Source organism: Amphiprion ocellaris, chromosome 21 (genome assembly GCF_022539595.1).
Source record: "Amphiprion ocellaris isolate individual 3 ecotype Okinawa chromosome 21, ASM2253959v1, whole genome shotgun sequence".
In the NCBI taxonomy this organism is placed as follows: domain Eukaryota; kingdom Metazoa; phylum Chordata; class Actinopteri; family Pomacentridae; genus Amphiprion; species Amphiprion ocellaris.
The window spans coordinates 23,284,820-23,308,452 of NC_072786.1; the positions used below are offsets into that span (position 1 = coordinate 23,284,820).

The 23,633-nt window shown below is 38.7% G+C and overlaps 1 protein-coding gene and 1 long non-coding RNA gene across 3 annotated transcripts in view; one reads left to right on the forward strand and one right to left on the reverse strand.

Annotated features, from left to right (window-relative positions):
* The window catches only part of LOC129347873 (uncharacterized), a 31,013-nt gene that overhangs the window by 1,814 nt on the left and 5,566 nt on the right, over positions 1–23,633 (forward strand). The window contains exons 3-5 of one of the 2 annotated variants that reach the window (XR_008600187.1): positions 3,861–3,945; positions 19,999–20,149; positions 21,184–22,934. This is a non-coding gene — a long non-coding RNA (uncharacterized LOC129347873). Of the gene's footprint in view, positions 1–3,860; positions 3,946–19,998; positions 20,150–21,183; positions 22,935–23,633 lie in introns of those variants that run through there. The other variant, XR_008600188.1, reaches the window with a different exon arrangement.
* On the reverse strand, positions 11,582–23,067 carry LOC111578553 (serine/threonine-protein kinase 38-like). The gene is made up of 13 exons (XM_023285406.3): positions 22,934–23,067; positions 22,270–22,321; positions 22,047–22,169; positions 21,701–21,784; positions 21,452–21,575; positions 19,984–20,138; positions 19,741–19,843; positions 19,478–19,539; positions 19,069–19,186; positions 18,520–18,643; positions 17,776–17,871; positions 17,570–17,661; positions 11,582–17,294 (listed from the first exon to the last, which is right to left on the reverse strand). The coding sequence occupies exons 1-13, from the start codon at positions 23,065–23,067 to the stop codon at positions 17,170–17,172; spliced, it is 1,392 nt and encodes a 463-aa protein (XP_023141174.1). The 3' UTR covers positions 11,582–17,169.

A 23,633-nucleotide genomic window follows, 5' to 3' on the forward strand; every position in this document is an offset into this window, starting at 1 on the left:
AGCGCTATTATGACTATTGTGTCCGAGTTTTAAAGGCACAAGAAGCATTCAACCTCAGTTTGATGCCAAAAAGATGTCAGTGAGTGATGCACTGACGCAATATTTGTTTGTTTTTTCTTTCCAAAACTGCTTTCCTGTTCAAGAGCACAGGAGGCTGAACCCTAAGTCTGCAAAAAAACATGGATAGTTTACTACTCAAACACACTTGAGTTCCCCCCAGTGAGCCTTTTACAGCTTGAAGATGAGTTATTTCTAATATACCACATACAAATAAATAAACTTTGTTAGTGAACAGCTCCTCAAAAAGTAAAATAAAATTGTCCACTGGGATAGTTTTATGGCTGCATTTGGAACTAGTTCTTCACAGTCAATCCTTTGATTTTGGAAATTACACACACAAATATGTATACTAAACAAAAGTATAGAAGCTTCTTGGAAATGTTATTTGTTCAGAGGAAAAGAAAAAAATTCGTTTTTTATTGTTCTGGTTAGAAAAGGATGAAATTTAGCCAATTGTGCACAAAAAACTGTTCAACTGGAGACAGTTTCTCAATCCACAAGCTCGTCGCCTGTGGCTTTAAAGGATAACCACTAGATAGTGTGACCAGCACACAGACAGTCCTTTAACCCATGACTATTAAAAATAAACTTAAATTTGCAGCTGTGTTCTAATGAAACGATGCCATAGATGACGAGTGAAAGACGACAACAGGTTGCTGATGTCAATTTGGGTTGCAGCCAGGCACTTATATGTCCATAACTCCACCATTTGAAGGCTAAGAAGTCATTTCAGACAGCATAATACAACTGACAGTCTGTCACATCTAACCAGAGCATTATGTGACAGATTAAAGTGTCCAACAACATGATGCTGTCCCCTAAAATGTACACTTCCTGAAGGGCTCGGTGAAATGAACATTCTACAAACTGCATCAACAACCTCATTAAATCTGTCACATATTTGTGGCACTAATCGATGGCATTAGTGCTGTTACTCATAACTAACTTGTGCTCGTCATCATTTCCAACAGATATTCCCTTTTGTTAAAAAAGAATGGATAGTAGTTAATAAGATAAGATAGTCCTTTATTTCTCCCCACGCCAGGGGAAATTCACATTGTTACAGCAGCTTATGTAGCAGTAAACATAGTAGTAATAAAGTAATAATAGAATAGTAGTAATAATATTTACAATTAACAGGGATGAGAAATGAGGATGAAATAGTCCAGTACTGACATACTGTAAACAATACAATACAATACAATGTAGTTTTGTGCATATTTTCTGGTTATTTGAAGATGGGACATTATTTCTGCTTCAGTTAAGGTACTTTTTTTGTCTCTGTGGACTTCATCCTTCATAAATGTTGTCAAGATCATGTTAGTTTGACACCATTCCAAAGTTTGGGGTCACTTAGAAATGTCCTCATTTTATAAGGAAAGGCATTTTTTTTCAATAAAGATAATATTAAATGAATCATAAATCCAGTCTAGACATTGTTAATATGTTAAATGACTATTCTAGCTGGAAACAGCTGATTTTTAATGGAATATCTCCATAGGGGTACAGAGGAACATTTCCAGCAACCATCATTTCCAGCTACATTGTGTTAGCTAATGGTGTTGAAAGGCTAATTGATGATTAGAAAACCCTTGTGCAATTATGTTAGCACATGAACAAAAGTGTGAGTTTTCAACAGGATCGTATATAAAAATTTGTGGACCCCGCCTTTGGCTCTAAATGAGCCTCTGCCCCCCTCCGGCGGCCCTCTTTAGGATAAAGCGGTGTATTGATAATGGTTGGATGGCCATCAAAATAGCGGCATTGTCTGTTGTTCCCCCTGTGTCTGTGTAAACACTTTACATAATTTGGGTCATCTGAGTTTACATGATCACAAATTTCTCCAAACAGCATATAAAAGACAAAGAAAAGACAAAATGGACCCGACGTAGTAGTTAAATATTCTCCTGTCCTCATTTCCCCCGGTGTTGAAAAACATGGCAGAGTAAAGTTCGGAGTGATGCCTCCAACTGTATTGACGATCTTCGGCTCTCACCTACATAGTGTATTTCGAGACCTTTGCACGAGACTTTACGTAAGAAGGAAGGCTGCACGTGCCAGCGAGAAACGTGTTGACCTATATATTATATAACTTACCGGTCACGTGGCGACGGTTGGCTCGTTAACCCATTTAAAGCCCGTCTGCGGAGAAAGTACGGTGTCCCAGTGCACTCTGCAACCCGGAGACACCGGCAGAGGAGCGCAGACACAGAAAAGCGCCACAGTGACACGGTTATACACTTCTACAGCAACCGCAGCGACGTTTAACTGAGAAAGCTCTGATTTGATGCTACACGCTGATGAGCAGGCAGAAACGAACAGCTCCAACACAGTATAACACGCTGCCATTAACAGCTCCTCTAAAGTAACACGGACATAAGTATGTTTTCAGTTCAGTTTAAATCGGTTATGCAGGATATTTAAAACAGCAGCTGTTGAGCTAAAGTGCTTTCCAGGAGAAGAAATAAGAGATCAGCGATAAAAACAAACCTGAAAAGTTTTCAATATTGAGATTTAAACTCTACAATGTCATTTATGATGTGAATTTGCCCGGGGGCATTTAAATATTAGGGATGAAAAACCTTCAAAAATATGTAAAATACAACTTTACTTGATTATAATAAGTATTAACACTAAGAACCTACAGAATTATTAATTATAGAGATTTTAAATATCAAGGCTAGGACACCACAGTAAGCCTAAGTCTAATAAAGTCTAAGTCAGTAATGTTAGTTATGTAGAAAAAATAATTATGTAGAATCATCTGACTTTATTTAGAGCAAAAGTTATGAAACTGCAATTTAAGCCCAACAAATGTCTCACAACAGGATGAAAGTGATGACATTTCACATCCAATAGGTCAACCTTACTTTGGCACCACAGTATTTTGCAGAACATTGTGGTGCCATTATTCAGCACCAGAACTCAGGAACAGAAGGAGATGTTGTGGCCACATTTCACATTTGAAATCAGTAACACTACTCTTACGTTCCCTGTGCTGATTGTAAAGATCTTCTGAGCCGCTGGTTTGAAAATGTGTCTGGAGCATCCATGTTTTTGAATTTGGAGCGTCGCTGCAGCAACATCCAAGCTGTCATTTAACATTTGTCCACTTTCATGACTAGAACTTCCATTAAAATCCGCTTCGTTGGCCAAGCCTGTGAACACATACAAGGAATTTAGCTTCTCTCAGTGAACTCACACACTTCAAAGTCTTCACTAGATATACACTACCGTTCAAAAGTTCAGGGTCACCCAGACAATTTCATGTTTTCCATGAAAACTCACACATTCATTCATGTGCTAACATAACTGCACAAGGGTTTTCTAATCATCAATTAGCCTTTCAACACCATTAGCTAACACAATGTAGCATTAGAACACAGGAGTGATGGTTGCTGGAAATGTTCCTCTGTACCTCTATGGAGATATTCCATTAAAAATCAGCCATTTCCAGCTAGAATAGTCCTTTACCACATTAACAATGTCTAGTCTGTATTTCTGATGAATTTAATGTTATCTTCATTGTAAAACTGCTTTTCTTTCAAAAATAATGATTTCTAAGTGTCCCCAAACTTTTGAACAGTAAGCATCCAACTACAAGTGCAAAAGAAGCAGTAAAAGTGCAGTAAAATGTAACATGTCCAAGCAAAATAGCTTTAAGGTCAGTGTCAATATGCTCAGTAAACAGTGCATGTAAGTATGCGAGATATATCAACATTTAAGATGTTTAAGTGATAGTCTCAGTGTGTCCAGTTTGTACAGTATTAACAGATTTTTTTTCTTATTTATAACAACAGTGAAGGAGTGACTCCCTTGTAAGAAGAAAAGACCTTCAGCAAAACCAGGATCAGGGACAGCAGCCATCTGCCTCGACTGGTTCAGGTGAGGGAAATGTGGAGACAGAAAAACAACAGCAGCAACAAACAGACGAGTTATAGTTTGAGATTAGATGTGCTTATATATTCCTTTATGTATTTTGTGTTGATGTCTGGGTGGTGAAAAAAAACCCATAACGTAGCCTTTAAACAATATGAGGTATAAATAGGTTTGTTTTGGCCTGTGGGTGTGTTTGTTGTAAGGGGCAGTGAGTTCAACATGTAGGTCCCACTCCTACTGCAGGTTATTTGTGCCTTTAGAACTCGGCTTCTTTTCTGATATATGTCTTGAACTCGTTGGTGCTGGTGTTGGTGACCTTTCTGCGTCCGTATGCTCCACCCCTCACTCTGTTATAGGGGAGCTTTGTGTTATTTTGTCTTAGTCATGGCTGAAGAATGTCTCTCTGTCCGTGTTCCTGGTTTGGCCTGCAGTTACACAGCCGGCAAATCATTTAGATGTCAGAAATAAACCGCTGATGTGATTTAATGATGGTTAATTTAAAAAAAAAACAAAAAACGGGTAAAATAACTCTAAAAGGCCAGTTATTTCACAATTTAGGTCAATGTGATTTTTAAAAAAAAGTGAACTAATATTACAGATATTGTCATTTTACTAGGTTCAAACTTGAAATACATTGTAGTCCAATATTATTAGGATGATAACACGTGACTGCGTTTTAACTTTCAGGTGAAAACAGGAGATTGCACATGTTAGTGGGACTCAAAAGGTGCGTTCAAGTCTAGAAAAATGAACCTTAGATGTTTGAAAGTAAGCTTAGGATGTTGCCTTTCTCTCTTCTGTAAACTGATAACGAAATGTAAAAGTGAAACAACAACACAGGCTGTTTCCTACTGACTCCTGGAGTGAGTTCTCCTCTGTTCTGGTGATAATGGGGTCATGACATGACAGTCACATCTGCATCTGCTGCCTTTACGAGCACTTAAGTAACCTGCCTGCCTGTTGTCTGCTCCCTGCACTAACCTGATATCTTAATGTAAACCAGAAACCCGGTTTCCCTAATCGGGGTAAGGGATTAAGAGAAACCCGGTTAGCAGATTTTTTTTCTCTTGGAGGGAAAAAAAGAGAGAAAAACGTGAATTCTTGGTCATTCATAGACGTCATCATGTGTGATGTGTGGAAGAAGAGGCGGCGAGGATCACTGCCAACATCTGGACACGCACTCAGTCATTACACAGCCCGAAAACGGTGCAGCGAAGAAGTATGAAGTTTTTTTTTCCCCTGTCAGTAAAATACTTAAGCAATAAACGAGTCATCCTGCGTAAAACCGCATCAGACTGCTGCGTCATATTATTAACAAATGCGGTTAAAAAGCCGAAATAGAGAGTTTGGTTCGAATAATGTGGAGCAGCACCTCGAGGAAATGTCTAGATGCATGCAATCAGATCACTTTAAAAGAGTTAATAACAGTATCTATTGTTGATGGTGTGAAATGCATTTTAGGATGTGAGAAAAGAGCAGTGTTTTTACTGGCATTTTAATCAGACAGCGTGTGCGTTTAAGTTTCTGCGTGACAACAATGGAGCAGATCGTCCATTCATAAGATCCTCACAGCAGCAGAGCACGAGTATGTGTCAGGAGCTCCATCTAGTGGCTGAGGACTGTCACTGCACCCAGCTGTGCTGCGGGCACCAAAAAATATTGTTTCCTTGTCTGAAAAAAAAAAAATCCAAATATTCTGAAAAAAAACTCCCCAAATTTCTGAAAATTTGCAAAACCTTCAGGAATAAAATTCCAATAATTCCTTAAAAGTTTCCCTTAAAAGTTTTATTTTTAAAAAATCCCCCAAATTTGGCAAGAAAATTCTTGTAAATATTTTCAAAAAATGAGTAAAAATCTTCCAAAAAAATCCTAAAAATATCTAAAGTGATTCCACATTTATCAGTAAATCTTCTAATATTTTCTTTAAGAACATTCACAAAAAAAAACAACCAAAATCCAGCGAAATTCGCTGGATTTTGGCTGATTTTTTTGTGAATGTTCTTAAGAAACATTTCTAACATTTCTATTTTTCCACCAAAAATGTTGAAAGATTTCCCAAAAATGTTGAAAATGTGGACATCAGAAGTTTCACTATGAAAATACTTTTTTTTTTTTCAACATTTTCAAACTTTAAGCCGGGTCAATTTTGACCCGCAGGGCGACACAAGGGTTAAAAGATGAAGATAAAGAGACTTTATTGTCATTATGCAGAAGTACAACAAAATTTGTATGGAAGAACATGGCAATTAGCAGCAGTGAAAATAAGAATAAAAATCAATAAAAATACCCTTAAAAAATGAAAAGAATCGAGCCAAGTACTACATACAAAGTCAAGTGGTCAAGTGTTGCAGGAATACAGTAGAGTTCTTATTGCATAGATGAGCCAGGAGGGGGGAATATCTGGGTGGTGGGGCAATGGGTGGGGGGTGTGATGGTGGCAACAGCTCTGGGGAAGAAGCTGTTTCACAGTCTGCTGGTTCTTGTTTTTAATGTCCGGAACCTTTTCGCTGATGGAAGGGGGACAAACAGTCTGTGTCTAGGATGGGTGGAATCTCTGGCTGGCCTTTGTCCTCAGAGACATTAAAGCTGAGACATTAAAAAGACATTCACTACTATATTATACTATTATGCTACTATTTTACAATCTGCTTCATATTGTGTCCTTTAGCTTGAAGTAGTGAATGATTTTAGGTGGCTGAATTCATTAGGCATCTAGTTTATTTATATATATATATATATATATATATATATATATATATAAATGTGTTGATTGGATGTTTTAAAGTTCAAAAGTATGTTATGCATTTTGTAGTAACCACACAAGTCATGGGAAGGGTCAATCCAGAACTGGAAGACATTTTACATCCCACCCATCAAATTTCAAATAATTCACGTACAAAACACTAAAGCATGCAGTTGTTGTGTAAATGTACTTGTCTTGACACCAAATCTAAAAAACTATTAGAAAAGAATGCTTGAAAATATTTTTAAAATACCAAATAATTCTGGAGTTCTGCCCAAAAATAAATTTTTTCTCTCTCCACCCCCCGGATGAGCAAACTGAATCTCAAATACAACAGTTAAAATGAAATTTAAATCTCCTTTTTTTATTTTTTTCATTGATGTCTCTGGTAATTGTGAGGAAAATTTTGTAAAAATCACTATAATATTTTAAATAATACTTATTATACATGGAACGTGTGTCCCACAACATGTTAGCACAACCTTTTTATGTGGTAGAAGACGAAGAAAACAGTGAATCACATGAAACACTGGAATTAACATCATCAAACAGTTTTCCTAAAGCATGGGCAGAGCAAAGCTATGTCCTCTCTTCTATTTTCATAACATTGTCAGTCTTGATTGAATGTCTCACTCTACCTCATATTGTCAGGGTCAGACTAATTCTTTTGACTGTTTTCCATCAGTCAGTTTGTCCTCTTGGTCAGCAGTAACAGCAGCTAAATATCTAGCTTCTACTGCTGAGAAAAAGATCACATTAGCATGGATTAGCAACCCTGTTACTGTGATTAGAGTAGGGTTAGCAAACAACACAGAAAACATGGAATAAAAATGGTACCACTGATGTGTAAGCTGAGCCAATCAAGCCTTTGATAGTTTATCACCTATTATTGATGAATATGGAGCAGAAAATTGTAAAAGAGGAGGTTTATTTTTCAAACATTTTGAAGCCAAATGTCCTCCAATTCTGGAATGACCCAGAAAATACCAATTTGTCAGGTCTAATTTTCTTTATTCTGCTAAATATACTGTGTAACTGTAAGTGATTATAGTTTTAGATTTTACAGTTTTGTCAGTTCTAAGTTCAAATAACAAATATAGTTTGTTTTTCTGCTCATTTCCTCAATTAAGATAAGATAAACTTTATTGATCCCTCACTGGGGATATTCACATGTTACAGCAGCTGGATACTGATAAGGCATGAAAGAAGCAGGACAAGAAATTACAAAAGCATAGTAGAGTTTAAAAAAAATAAAGATATAATAAAGGTCTGACAGAGACAATATACTGGGGATAATGAATCTACATATGGATATGTACACTACTGTTCAAAAGTCTGGGGTCACTTAGAAATGTCCTTATTTTTGAAAGAAAGGCATTTTTTCAATAAAGATAACATTAAATGAATGATAAATCCAGTGCAGACATTGTTAATGTGGTAAATGACTATTCTAGCTGGAAACGGCTGATTTTTAATGGAATATCTCCATAGGGGTACAGAGGAACATTTCCATCAACCATCACTCCTGTGTTCTATAATAATATATTTTATTTGAAGTGCCTTTCAAGGAGCCCAAGGACACTTTACAGAGGAATAAAAATCAACGACAATAATTAAAAACTATACAATAAAAACATTAATAACAAGAATAAAACAATGAACAACAGAGAGGTGTGACACAGTGGGGTTAGGGTGTGAGGGAAAATGCAGTCCTGAACAGGTGAGTTTTGATTTTGGATGTGAAAATCTGGAGGGTGTCACAGTTTCTGATATCCAGGGGTAGTGAATTCCAGAGCTGGGGAGCAGAGCGACTGAAGGCTCAGCTCTCCATGGTGCTGAGACAGGCGGAGGGGACAGTGAGGTGGATGGAGGAGGAGGATCTGAGGGAACGGGATGGAGTGTTGACAGAGATGAGGTCGGAGAGGCATGGAGGAGCAAGATGATGGACGGACTTGAAGTTGAACAGAAGGATTTTGAATTGAATTCTTTGCTTGATTGGGAGCCAGTGGAGTTCTTGCAGGATGGTGTTGATGCAGTGGTAGGATGGGGTTTTGGTTATGATACGGGCGGCAGAGTTGTGAACGAGCTGAAGTTTATGGAGGGACTTATGAGGGAGGCCGAACAGAAGGGAGCTGCAGTAATCCAGGCGTGAGGTGACGAGGCTGTGCACAAGGATGGAGGTGGTGTGGGGAGTGAGGGAGGGGCGGAGACGGTTGATATGACGTAGATGGAAGTAAGCAAACCGGGTGATGTTATTGATGTGTGAATGAAATGATAGTGTGCTATGGAGGATGACACCCAGACTCTTTACCTGAGGGGAGGTGGAGACTGAGGAACTGTTACTGGAGAGGGAGAAACTGTCAACTTTAGATAGGGTGGATTTGGTGCCGATGAGGAGGAATTCTGTTTTATTAGGGTTTAATTTTAGAAAGTTATCTAATGCTACATTGTGTTAGCTAATGGTGTTGAAAGGCTAATTGATGATTAGAAAACCCTTATGCAATTATGTTAGCACATGAATAAAAGTGAGTAGTGGGTAGTATATGTATGACAGTGAATTTACACATGGATAAGTACAGCTATGGCATTAAAGCTCCCCTTTAGACACAATTTTTTTCCTTCTTTTATGGATTTTACCAATTTATGCAGATTAATGATTATTTTCATTTTGATTCATCTGTAGGTTTTTTCTCTTCTTTTCTTGTCTTTTTTTGGTGCATGAAATGTCAAAAAATGTTGATCAGTGTTTTCCCAAAGCCCAACATGACTTCTTCAAGTGTCTTGTTTTGTTCACAACCCCAGTATATCCAGTTTTCTGTCAAAGAGGAGGAAAGAAACCAGAAAATCACAAAGTTTAGACCCTTAGTTTCCTTTTTAAAAAGTTTCTTTAAAAATTTCTTAAACCTATTACTGATTGAAATAGTTGGTGATGAATTTAATACTTGATAACTAATCAATAATTTGATTAATCATTGCAGCCCTCATAGATAAAGAGCTGTTAATGTATAACTCCTTTACTAACTCACTTGCTTTATTCTCTGTTGTTGCCCTGATTAACAGAAAGTGAACTCCTTTATGAACAGTTTTATATACAGAGACTGCAGATAAATGTGAGGATTCCAAGTATGATTAATGAGTGAGGAAAGCAAAAGGAAGGAAAAATAAGTTCAAATCTGTTCAGATTTTTTCTCTAATATTTGATTTTGTAGTGAGATATTGGCTCGTTTGAACATTTATGAAAATAAAGTTCTATTATCCATTGTGGAAAAATTAATCTTTAAAGAAACTGAAGCTGTTAAATATATATAGGAGAGTACAAAGTACAATATTTCTATCTGAAATAAAGTGGAGTCCAAGTATAAAGTAGCATAAAACAGAAATACTCAAGTAAAGTCTAACTACCTCAAAACTGTATTTAACTACTGTGCTTAAGTAAATGTTCTTAGTTGCTTTCCACCACTCCTTGTACAATCAGACATTTCTCAAACCAAGAACAATTTGTATTTGCAGTTTGTAATAGTATAAAGAGCATTTTGTGGATGAAAGGTAATGGAAAGAGGGACATTTAACTGTACTAATCATATTTTATGCAGGCTATATACAGAAAATGCTTTTTCTGTTTGTGTTTTATGAGCAAAATTATCTGCTTCGTGTAATTCACACAGAATGGAGAACAGGAACATGGAAACACTGAATTATTAAAGAAACAAGGAGCCCTGCAAGTTATAAATCAACTGCGCTAATGCACACATAGCTTGATATATCTTGTAATTGTTTATACAGAAATGTTACTTCATTACTTATTGCCCCCAAAAAATCTCCTGTCATGAGTTTTCATTTAAATTACACTTCCCGTCCAAAAAAAAGTCGGGCACTCTAATATTTCATTGGACTGCCTTTATCTCTGAGAACGACACACATTCACCGTGAATTTTTTTCAGTAAGCTTCTGCAATGTGACAGCATTTATTTCTGTCCAGAGTTGCATTCATTTTTCACCAAGATCGTGTATTGATGATGGGAGAGTTGGACGGCTGTGCAAAGTCTTTTCCAGAACATCCCAAAGATTCTCAATGGGGCTGAGGTCTGGTCTCTGTGGAGGTCAATCCATCTCATGCTCCCTGATCCACTCATTCTCAATGTGAGCCCCATGAATCCTGACATCGTCATCTTGGAACATGTCCATGTCATCAGGGAAGAAAACTCCACTGATGTAAAGACCTGGTCATTCAGTATATTCAGGTAGTCAGCTGACCTCATTCTTTGGCAACATAATGTTGCTGAACCTGACCAACCCCAGATCATAACCCTAACCCCCACAGGCTGGTAGACACTAGACATGTTGAGTTCATCACTTCATCTGCCTCTCTTCTTACCCTGATGCCCCCATCACTTTGGAACAGGGTAAATCTGGACTCAGACAGCAGACCACATGACCTTCTTCCATTACTCCAGAGTCCAATATTTATGCTACGTAGCAAACTAAAGCCTTTTTTTTTCGGCTTGGCCTCTCTGATCAGTGGTTTTCTTAGAGCTACAGCTGTTTGGTCCCAATCCTTTAAGTTCCCGTCACATTGTGTGTGTAGAAATGCTCTTACTTTCACTATTAAACATAGCCTTGAGTTCTACTGTTGATTTCCTGCGATCATCTAAGAGTTTGTTCCGACCACATTTGTTCCTGGAAGATGATGGTTCACCACTATCCTTCAGGTTTTAATGATGTGTTGGACGGTTCTTAACCTGAGTTTAGTAGTTTCAGAAATCTCCTTACTTGTTTTAATTCAGGCCAATAATTTTACTCTTCTGAGACAGATCAACATCCTTTCCACAACCACAGGATATGTCTTCCTACATGGTTGTTTAAGAAATTCACCCCCCAACATTAAAGAAACCATAAGACTTGAAGTGTTTAATTTTATTATTTGAAGCATTTTATCAACATAAAAACTCACCAACGTGAATGAATATATTAATGAGCATTTCTTCCTTCACTCCACAGACAGTTTCCTTCGAGTGTCTACAACACTATGTACACATCATTACACAAAATACCTCACAACACAGTCCTGGCCTGTGGAGGGCAGTTTGATAACCTTAAGAAGTTCACGAGGAGACTTTAACAAAGGGGGAATTAATTCGGATTAGCCAAATTACTAGCATTTTGAAGGCGTCTAACACTAGAATCTTCTTTCATTTTTGTGAGTTGCTTTTTTTTTTTTTTTTTTAACAGGATATATACACTTTTCCCTGCTCTCTTAGTTAATGCATAATGTTTCATTCATGGTGAAACATTATGTGACAGTGATGTGCCTAACAACACACAGGCTGAGTCAGTGAGCTGGTTTGGTCCTTCACACATGAATTGTCCGGCTTAGTCACATATGATCAAAGTGAAACCTCTCCTGAACTCTCCTCCACCTCGTGGAAAATTGAAGTCACAATAATTTAACTCCCTTTAGATAAAGTGACACAGTAATGGATTTCAAGTTATCTTAAATATATATAGAGAGAATTGTAAGGATCCCAAACACAGTAGTTTACCCTCCATTTCCATCTACTTCTGATGAAGAAACAGTAAGTGTGGTAATTTTTCTATTACAAAACAGAACATGAGTTTGACATTGAAGGTGGTGACACATCACCTCACAACAAAAAGCTCTGGATATGTACTTGGTGAAAATGTCATTTTTTGCAGTTACACACTCACACTCAGTCACACACAAGTTTTCCATGAACCATCTGAAGTGAGGAATACAGCAGCTGAGCTTTTTCCAGGCTGTGTCTGTGTGTTCCAGTGATTAGACACAGCCGGGAAGCTGCAGTGGTAGCCATCAGCTAAAACCCCCATCATGCATCTGTACTGCTACTGTCCTCCAGTGAGGCCTTGTTGCAACCCGGTCTTAGTTTTGATTACATTTGTACTTGGATTAGACCCATACATTTGAATTATCCAATGGTGTCTGTCTGATATGATGAAGACTGATTGGCTTATATTTCAAGGCATTTTCTGTCCCTGGTTAAAGGGGCACTCCACCAAAATGAACAAATCAAGTTCAGTTTACTTGTCATGAGAGGTTTGCTCAGTCTGACCAATAACAGTTTTCAGGGAGTAAAAAATTCAGATATCATTACATCAGCTGATTTTCTATAATATATACACTACCATTCAAAAATTTGGGGTCACCCAGACAATTTCATGTTTTCCATGAAAACTCACACTTTTATTCATGTGCTAACATAACTGCACAAGGGTTTTCTAATCATCAATTAGCCTTTCAACACCATTAGCTAACACAATGTAGAATTAGAACACAGGAGTGATGGTTGCTGGAAATGTTCCTCTGTACCTCTATGGAGATATTCCATTAAAAATCAGCTGTTTCCAGCTAGAATAGTCATTTACCACATTAACAATGTCTAGACTGGATTTATCATTCATTTAATGTTATTTTCATTGGAAAAAAATGCTTTTCTTTCAAAAATAAGGACATTTCTAAGTGACCCCAAACTTTTCAATGGTAGTGTACAGTATGTTGGATTAAAAAGGAGAAACGACGGGGTCATTGTTTGTTAACTTTCAAGCAGTGCATTTCATAAAGTAGTTATCAATTTACTGAGTGGACAAAGCTTGACTCCGCACCACCATCTGTTAAACTGTGAAGTGCTACATGTGCTGCAGACAGTGCTGATAGTTTTGTAAAGAATGGAGCTGGAACTGTTCTGCTGGACAAACTATTTGATGAAACCATTTCCAAATTATCCCAAGCATCTCTTCCTGCATTATGTTGTGATATTTTTTATATTTATACACTACTGCTCAAAGGTTTGGGGTCGCCCAGACAATTTCATGTTTTCCATGACTAGAATAGTCATTTACCACATTAACAATGTTTAGACTGTATTTCTGATTCATTTAATGTTATCCTCATTGAAAAAAGCTGCCTTTCTTTCAAAAATAAGGATATTTCTAAGTAACCCCAAATTTTTCAACAGCAGTGTACATCAGTCAGGCTCTAGTGAATACAGTCATATGATGTCTGCTAAGGAGGGAGCAAAGCCTGGAAAAAAAAGTTACCCAGATGTCAAAGTGACTACAAATAGTGAACAGAAAGCTTTACAAACAGGTGTGGAGTTTGGAAGACATGAGCAGATGGAAAGAATGTAGTGAAAACCATTATCAAGCTGCACTGTGAGACGTGGGCTTCACTGGTTTAGAACATTGTCTATAGAGACAGAAAGTCAAGATATCTTGGCATCTGCTGCATCAAGTTTCTTTTGCTTCTTCACTTTACACAAAAGCTGGAGTGCCCCTTTAAATTTTAGGTCAAAGAAATAACATGAAAATCCTCCAATTTAAATATAGTAAACATTGGCAAAAATCCAATTCATCAACACCTTCACGGAAAACATGAAAAGAATAAATAATACAAAAATATACACATATCTGCCTTCAAAATCCCTCATCAGTCAAACATAGTTTGTACGTTTTGTCAGTCTTGATTTTCAGCAGGACTATGTGAATGAAATAAGCAGGTAAAATAAAAGAGACTTGCATGGGTATTATAGTGACTCACTCTAATCAAACTGCTAGACCGCTTACTTTCCCAATAAATCCCTCAGAAATAGCACCACAAGCAGTTGAACATGGGACTCCTGTGATGGCTACAGCTTACTTGTGGTACAGTAAGTTTCCTGTATGTACATTTATAACCCGACACTTAACAGACATCCTAACTGAGAAACAGCCATCCATGCACTCTCATTTTCTCACAAGTGTAGAAATAGAAATGGCAAATTATTCCATAGCCGACGTTAGCTCTCTTGGAAAGGTGTTTTCTTGTAAGGTAGTTTTAAGTTAAGTGCAGTAAGCGACAGCTACATCTAAATTTGTGTACAGATCACGACATGTGATGATCAGAGTTCTTTGGTAACTCTTCTGTGCCTAGTCACAACTCTGATGTTGGTTAAATGGTTTGATTTGCTGAGAAAAACAGGCCTCAAATTACATGAAGGTTCTCCTTCTTTGGAGAAAGAAAGACATTAAATACATCCAATGGATTGAAAATGAACAACTAATGAAGGAACTTGAGAGTAATGAAACACACCTCTAACAGATCCACCGTGTTCATCTACTTTTATGTAGTTTCTCGTATCTAATTTACGTTCATCCTTCCTTGAGAAAGACAGATTGTTCATTGTGTTTTCACTGACACCTTACCTTTTTATGAGCCTCCTGGTCCAATATCTACCCTATAAACACCTGCTGTCCTTTACTGCCTTTGTTTCTTTGCTCTTTTATCACCTTTATTACTTCACATATGCTTTATCACTCTGCAGACATTAAATATAACTGACACATCAGATCTTTATATTTATTTTAGTTTACCAATAAAGCTTTTCCCTTCCCAGCCTTCTTAGAATTTTCCCTGTTGCTACTTCCCTCAGTCAAACGGCTTCTGTATTTTGAATCTAACTTTAACGAATGCCTTCTGATTAATCTCTGCTAAAATACAGCTAAATATCTGGTTAAATATTTATTAGCTATTTTTAAAAGGCACTTTGCATGTTTTGTCCATCTAAGAAGGAAGTAATTGGGCCTTGGACTGATTAGAAGTAAAATGAGGGGAAATATCAATTACTGTAGCATTGATCTGAACAAAACAAGCGGCTCCGAAGGGAAGGGGCGCACTCAGCAGTTTGTTTGGCAATGTGAATGGGCAACACTCTGCAGTAACGGATGTCAAGCACAGGGTAAACAGCATTTACATGTTTCCTGGCAACTAGTTGTTCCTCTGTGAGAAGAGCAGTAGCGCCGGGGTGGTGTTACCCCACTGAGCCTCCACAAAGACGTGCCGTGTATCACTAGCATGAGGATTAAAGAAGGATTCCAGCATGATTTGAGTGTTTGCTCATTTGTTGTATATTTTCGATCCTTTGATGCAGTCACAGATTGTTAAAGCTTTGAGAGAAGTCACTTGAAACCAGTGCCAAGCAGCCAAAACACTTTCAGTTCAGCCTCATTCATCGCTATGAGTAAAAACAATCAGGATAACAAATTCTGACTGACTTGTATTTGTAGAATCATACTGATAAAGTAAATTGGAGTATAAAGCTATACCAGAGGTTCTTTGAGGCTTTAAATTGAAGCTAAATGCTAACATCAGTATGCTAAGATTTCTACAGTGGCCACGTTTTCATATCTGTTAGGCAATTTTGAAGCAAACTCTTGAAAGGTTGCCAAAAAAAAAGAGAAAATCTGACTTAATTGTCTCTCCATTGACTACTCTGGAGCAAATAAACGAGGCTACATTGTGACAACAGAACGTAGAGGTTGGGTGTAATAAACCGTAGAAGCTGGAAATAAAAACAGTTGCTAACTGAGCTAACTGCTAGGAAACCTTGAAGCAGAAGAGGATGCAAAATTTTCTTCTACAAAAAAAAAAAAAAACTGTACAGAAATCCCAAGAATTGCAGTTATTCTTCCATGTCAGCTGCTCGTGGACATAAGACGAAGACAAAAACGTGCTCCATTCTGTTTATCTGACAACATCTGAATGTGTCGTCCTCATATCTGAATAAACATCCTGGTCACTTTTCCATTAAAGTCACAATGATAGCGCAAGACTAGCCTAAGACCGTGTGATTAATACAGAACATAACATGCTGTAACTCTCAACATTCTAAACATTTGTGTAGTCTTGATGCCAACTGAGTTTTCAGTGGGATCCATGGGCACTTTACTAACTTGCTTTTTGCTAAAAACAACCTTTCCCAGCTGTATCTCCAGTAGTTTTTGCCCTTGACATAACATATGACTGATTCACCAAAACAAGTTGCTTAAAACTAAAAAGAAATCTATTTTTTCCCTTGCAATTTAAATATAAATGGCTGCAGTCTTAAATACACAGCAGAAAGTGAACAAAAACACTCAAAGTCATGCTGGGACTTTCTTTAAAGTAGTAGAATACGAGTTACTGCAACTGAGGCATCCCTGTTCGGATCCAGAGTCTGACTGCAGTGTATAGAGCTTGTCTTCAATATCAAAGACTCAGTTTGCATCTGAGCCATTTTAGCCACCACTGTAGAAACTATAGATGTGAAGATGTCGAAGCAGTGATTTGTATTCAAGCCTCATTCCCACCGTCACCGTTAGGCAGTAAAAAAAATCATCTCCAGAAGCAATATGCCGCTGAACATGCAGATATGCTGATTTAGTGTCCTAGTTAGTGAGCTGGCCTGAGAGCTATGGCTAAAGACGGCACGTGTATACGATATAAACAACCGAGGTAATGTGGTAACGCTCCTTAATTTCCGAGCTCTTGGCGTTCTTGCGGCGGCTGAGCAGACCTAAATAACTTGTGATGAGGGTTAAATTTAGACTGAGAGGCTGACAGCGCAGCCTTCAGCACCAGCGGGGCTCCAGGGCCCGACCCTGTGTCCGTAAACGTCTGTTGTTTCTCCGTGACGCTGCCTTCCCGTGTGAGCGTGTCAGGCCTTCCCTGCCTTCATGTATGTGGGGATGGTGCCTCGCTGAGTCAGACCCTCGAAGCGTTTGTACGTGTAGTTGAGGAACACCCAGTCCTTCGACTTGAAGTCTGGCTCCGTCGCGTTGGCTGTTCACGAACACAGAAAACAAAAGCAGGATTTTTAAAATTTAAAATACCACTTTGGGGGCACAACAGAGCATGACATCTCTACACGTTTACAGTCATTATACAAATAAGAACAGCTACGGCTCACATAGAAATATAAAATGTTTGTTTTCAGCTCAACAACAGCTCTGTTGTTGACCATCTGCATCACTCATCTGTGGTTTTTCATGCTGTATGAATGTGACTCGGGGATAGTGCTCCTGATTAGGGAGTGTAGAATATTTCACAAGACAAACCTGGCTGAAGGATGTCTGATTCAGGGAAGTCGTCAAAGTTTGAGGTGTCGTCGATACTCTTGATTTCAATGGAGATGGCGGCTGGCCGCTCCCTGTGGAGGAATCAGAGACAGAAATGATGTTGCATAATTAACACGGGTGCCTTTCCATTTAAGCCAAGGGATTGTGTTTCCCTCACAGTGGAGTCACTTTTCTTGTTTTTCTACCTGATGTGCTCCCAGTCCACCGACTCAAAGAACGGATGACTCTTGATCTCCTCCACACTCACAGCTCCGATCCTGTTCTCAGCATCTGTGCAATACCTGAAACACACAAACAGTACAGGGATAATAAAACCACCTGACGAACCTTTACACAGAGATTATTATGACTGAGGAAATTGCTCCTGATAGTTGCAACATGTTGGGCATTTGATCTTCACGTGAGACTGGTAAAGAGCTCTTGGGAAAACCGCATGCATCTACATTACAAGTGATTATACTGTTCCAATTAGTGTGACAGCATTCATGCATGTACTGCACATTTATTAGTTTACAGTCACAAATATATACACAAACTGCAACTAACATCAAATTTAATTATCAATTTAAATCATTTATTAACTTATTACATATAAAATGGCACAAAATGCTAAAAAGGTGTTTGTCACAGTTTACAAGGGAAGGACTTTGTAAAAGAAGATTCAGTTCACAGTGATATTAAACAGAAAAAAAAGCATCAAATCATCACATTTGATCAGCTGGAATCAGAATGCTTTCGATATAAACTGTTTCACTTGAATATCCATCCATCTATCCATCATGTATACACCGCTCTCTCCTCAGTAGGGTTGCAGGGGGGCTGGAGTCTATCCCAGCTGACTTAGAGTGAAGACACGGTTCACCCTAGACAGGTCACCAGTCTATCACAGGGCTACATACAGAGACACACAATCACACTACATCCAATACCTTAATATCAAGTCTTTGGCCCTCTCTGATATGGGGACTTCAGGTGGGAAGACGAGAGTTTCCTTCCAGTTCATAACCTTCCTGTACGTTTCCTGCGGCGTCTCCGAGCAGAACGGTGGGTAACCTGGAGAGTAGCAACAATCGTATTTTTTTACAAAACGTTGTGGTACAGTTTCATCTGCAGTAGTTGAAATTACCAACTTTTGTGACAGGCTAAGCTAACTTTGGCAAACGCTACCTGGCAGATAATTGTGGCAGCTGTATAGTTTAATTTCACTTTAATAATCATATTTTTACAGCCGTTTGGTCATTATACATGAGCTTTTAGAATATTTACCCTACAGCTCCCCTAAGCTTACCTGCAGTTTTTTCAGATGTTTTTTATACAAACTTCTCAGCATTAATGTAATGATAAAACATTAAAATAATGAAAATCAAATAACCAAAAAGCTGCTGTGTCATCCACAATGCTGCCTTTTGACTACTTATAAATGTATAATTTGCTCACTTATATTAGTGTGTCTCAAATTCAGACAAATGCATTCTTACCGATGAGCATTTCATACATGATCACACCCAGAGACCACCAGTCACACAGCTTGTTGTACCCCGTCTGCATGAAAACTTCAGGAGCGATGTAGTCTGGAGTCCCCACAGTGGAGTAAGCCTGAAAGTCACACAGAATTATGGGAATATATAGGACTACAGGAATATAATAAAATTCTATACATTCAACTATAAAATCTGACCAGCTAAACGTGTCCACTCATGTCAAAGCTATGCAGACGTAGATATTAGAAGCTGCTGTGTCCATTTTTTTCTGTATTGTTTGAAGCTACTTTCTGATGTTTATTTCATTCTTATTCATGCTTCAACCAGCATCTGCACCCCTAGTTTCTTTTGACCTATTGGCTCCCTATGTGCCTTAGAATAAAGCAGTAAAACGCTAAAGCCTTACCAGCTGCCTCCGGTTCTTCTTCCAGGTTTCTGCTTTCCTCTTGGAGTTCATATTTTGAAAGGCTTAACGAAGCAGGAAAGGAAATAGAAGAGAAAAATATTACTTCAAAAGCTACAGCGTGTCTCTCTGAATCAGAACCTGTTGCTTAGCATCTGAAAAAGTATTTTCAGATAAAGGTCATGGTGGAAGTTACTACCTTTAATTGTGCACATTTGTTACATTAGTGCTTGAATTTTCTTGTGTATATTAAATGTGCAACTCACAGAAATCACTGGGCGGGTTGTGCGTCAGGTTCCTGTAAAACTCAGTCCGATGAGCCTTCTTGAGTCCCGTACAAAGGCCAAAATCTGACAGTTTCACATGTCCCTGTGAGATAGTATGCATTTGATCAGTGACGCACTACACTCTGCGACAGTCATGAAATTTCTCTCTGCATTTCTTTTCTCTGTCATGTTGAAGGTCACGACTGCAGCAGTAAAAATGTGTGCATGTGTTTGTGTTCTCACTCTGGAATCCAACAGCAGGTTGTCTGGTTTGATGTCTCTGTGGATGAAGCCCAGCTGGTGGATGGAGTCGATGGCCAGAACCGTCTCTGCGATGTAGAACTGCGTGGCTTCTTCAGACAGAGTGTCCTTCTTCATCAGCAGCGTCATCATGTCGCCTGGCAACAAGGTCAGAACTTTAGGAAAAAGTCACCCACAACATCTTTTCTTTCTACAAATAAAAATCTCTCTTAGCACGTCTAATATCCGAGATTTATCACAGGACATCAGTGCATGAGTATAAAAAAACAGAGTTTTGAAAAGCAGTCCACATCGAAAAGCTGACATAGTAACAGTAGAAACATTGAACTGCCATTTGTGATCCTCGCACACAGAACTACACTGTCTGTCCAAAAAACTGTCACCACTTGGATTTAACAAAGCAAATGGATAAGATCCTTCCATTGGATCTTTACTGCAGAGATGAATATGTTTCAGCTGCAACAACTTATTTAACCCTAGCTGATGCAGCGAGGAGCTTCTCATTTCTTTAACAACCATGTAGGAAGACATACCCTGTGGTCATGGAAAGGATGTTAATCTGTCTCAGAAGGGTCAAATTATTGGCCTGCATCAAGCAAAGACAACAACTAAGGAGATTTCTGAAACTACTGAAATCAGGTGAAGAACCATCCAACACATTATTAAAACCTGAAGGATAGTGGAGAACCATCATCTTCAAGAAATAAATGTGGTTGGAACAAACTCTTAGATGATCGAAGGAAATCAACAGTAGACCTGTTTCATAGTGAAAGTAAGAGCATTTCCACATGCACAATGCAAAGGGAACTCAAAGGATTGGGACTAAACAGCTGTAGCTGTAAGGAAACCACTGATCAATGAGGCTAATCAGAAAAAAGGCTTCAGTTTGCTACATAGCATCAATATTGGACTCTGGAGCAATGAAAGAAGGTCATGTGATCTGACAAGTCCAGATTTACCCTGTTCCAAAGTGATGGGGGCATCAGGGTAAGAAGAGAGGTGGATGAAGTGATGCCCTCATCATGTCTAGTGCCTACCATCCTGTGGGGGTTAGGGTTATGATGTGGGGTTGGTCAGGTTCAGCAACGTTATGTTCCCAAAGAATGAGGTCAGCTGACTACCTGAATATACTGAATGACCAGGTCTTTACATCAATGAAGTTTTTCTTTCCTGATGACACAGAGATGTTCCAAGACGACGATGCCAGGACTCATGGGGCTCATGTTGAGAATGAGTGGATCAGGGAGCATGATGTGCTCCCATCATCAGTACAAGATCCAACTCCAGACAGAAATAAATGCAGTGATTTTGCAGAAGCTTATCGAAATAATGTCACAGTGAATGAGTGCCGTACTCAAAACTAAAGGCAGTCCACAACAAAATATTAGAATGTGTGAGTCTTTTTTTTGGACGGGCAGTGTATTATTAATGTGAAGGTATCAGTACAAACCTCCAGGCAGGAACTCCATGATGAGGTAGAGGTTCCTCTTGTCCTGAAAGCTGTAGAACATCTTGACCACCCAGGCACCATCCGCCTCCACCAGAATATCCCTCTCAGCCCGGATATGAGCAACCTGCAGGGAGACGGTAGAGTGGACACTTAGAGTACAAGATCATGAAGGCAGCAGCAGCAGCAGCAGTTTTAACAGTCTAAAATTCCTCAACATCCTTGAGAACTGCAACACTGACAGAATGTTACCTGTTCTTTCTCCAGCATGTCTGCTTTCCTCAATATCTTCATGGCGTAAATGTGCCCCGTGTCTTTCTTCTGTACCAAGCGTACCTGAAGGAGACATCACAGTTAAAATCACATGAAATGTTTTTGTATGTAACCTAACTGTGATTCCATTGCTTGAAGGCAGCGTATAAATATAAAGATTTGAAAGTATCACACACAGGATATGAAAGTCACACTGCAGCAGCGCTGTGTTAAAAGTGCAAAGAGTCAAATCAACACAGGTGAAACCACACACATTTCTGATGGCCTTGATTTGACTTCTGGCTGTCAATTTTTACAAAATTTACAAAAGCTTCTTTTAACGTACCTCTCCAAAAGCACCTCGGCCGATGACCTTAAGAGACTCAAAGTCATCCAAACCCAGTCGCGTCCTCTTCAGTCGCAAAAACTCCGTCTCCTTACGGGCATGCTGAGAGCGCCGCATTACTTTCTACAAAACACAAGTGACACTGAGTTATCTCACCAAAAAGATAAAGCTAATTAGAAAACAAGAACTTTTTCTGCAACATTTTGATATCTATAAACTGTACCTCCTCATCTGGCAAACCCTCCTCTTCCATGGCCTTCTCCAGCTTCTTCTGCCTGGAAATTTAAAAAAAATGCAATGTAGTCTTTAAAAGGTTACACAAATAACACATAAAATTCAATTTGTTTGTTTGTTTGTTTGTTTTTTTAATAAATAATTGAGAAATGTTGATGCAGAAACACCAAGGGAGAGAGAATATGAGCTGAAACATGTCAGATCTTGACAGCTGGATGTAAACACTGGATCAGCTGTCTTTTACAGCAGGCTCTAAGCCATGTTCCCTGCACTAGAGATCAGTTCTCAGGTAACATGAGAACAGAAGTGGTAGCTTATGAGATGGCCTTTGTTGTGCTCACACCTGGGATGAACCAGCTCTGCACTGTTCCCATTTCAAAGCCAGTACAGAGTGTCACTTGATGCTTTGAACAAGTGCTACATTTACATGCAGAGAGTAACTGAGGTAAAGGTCACAAACAGCTTTTACTGCATGAGGAGACCATTATGTGCAATGGCCAAAAAATAAAACAATAAACAATTTTGTTTCTTGAAGATTTTGTTAAAAAACATGAGATTTTTACACTCAAAGAAAGGATTAGCTACATCAACATGTATTTAAAGCAGGTTAGGTAAAAAAAGAGTAGATTTCATAATGACTCAGGTGGTTTTACCTCATCTCTCGCTCCTCATGCTGCGTGAGCAGAGTGCTGTAGAAGTTTTCCAGTGTCAGCTTGGCCACGGTCACCCTCTCTCGGGTGTGGTTGCTCATGGGAAGGGCGGCTGCAGTCCCTCCCGTCATGGCCATACTATCCTGTAACACAAAGAAAGAACAATGAAAGATCAGATTGTGCACACCAGTCCATTCACCTGCTGAACCACTGTTTCACGTAGTGTGGGACCTGTCTACTCGCTGCACTCTACGTTACTGATAAACTCCACTGTTGGCCTGTGGAGGGTAAAGGCAGATATGTGCAACCTCCCTAACAAACCGTTTCAACAAATATTTGTTCTCTGCTGCCAAGTAGGGGTTTAACTGGATGCATGGGAGGTTTACAATAGCATCAGGAGGCATGAGCACATCCAAATATTCTTTGTATAATAAAATAATAATAAAAAAACAAACAAAAAAAAACCCTTTAAAACGCAACAACCGTACCTGCACACGTTCATGAATCTTCTTGAATTCTACACGGTCACAGCAATGTTTCAACAACAAACTGTCCCTCAGATAAAAGTGACAGTTTGAACTCACCTATATTTACACCTGAGCTGTGATGACACATCCCACATCCTCTATGACTGGACAACTGATATTATTGTACACAAGTGAGAGTAATATGAGCAATTATTTCATCATTTGGAGTTTGAATA

Excerpts from the sequence above, each read along its gene's own strand:
- LOC111578553 (XM_023285406.3), bottom strand. The coding sequence starts at position 23,067 with ATGGCCATGACGGGAGGGACTGCAGCCGCCCTTCCCATGAGCAACCAC. Across the intron at positions 21,785-22,046 it reads GCCGAGGTGCTTTTGGAGAG|GTACGCTTGGTACAGAAGAA; the intron begins GTACGTTAAAAG and ends TGTCTCCTTCAG. Across the intron at positions 17,872-18,519 it reads GCCAAAGACTTGATATTAAG|GTATTGCACAGATGCTGAGA; the intron begins GTATTGGATGTA and ends TGTGTGTTTCAG.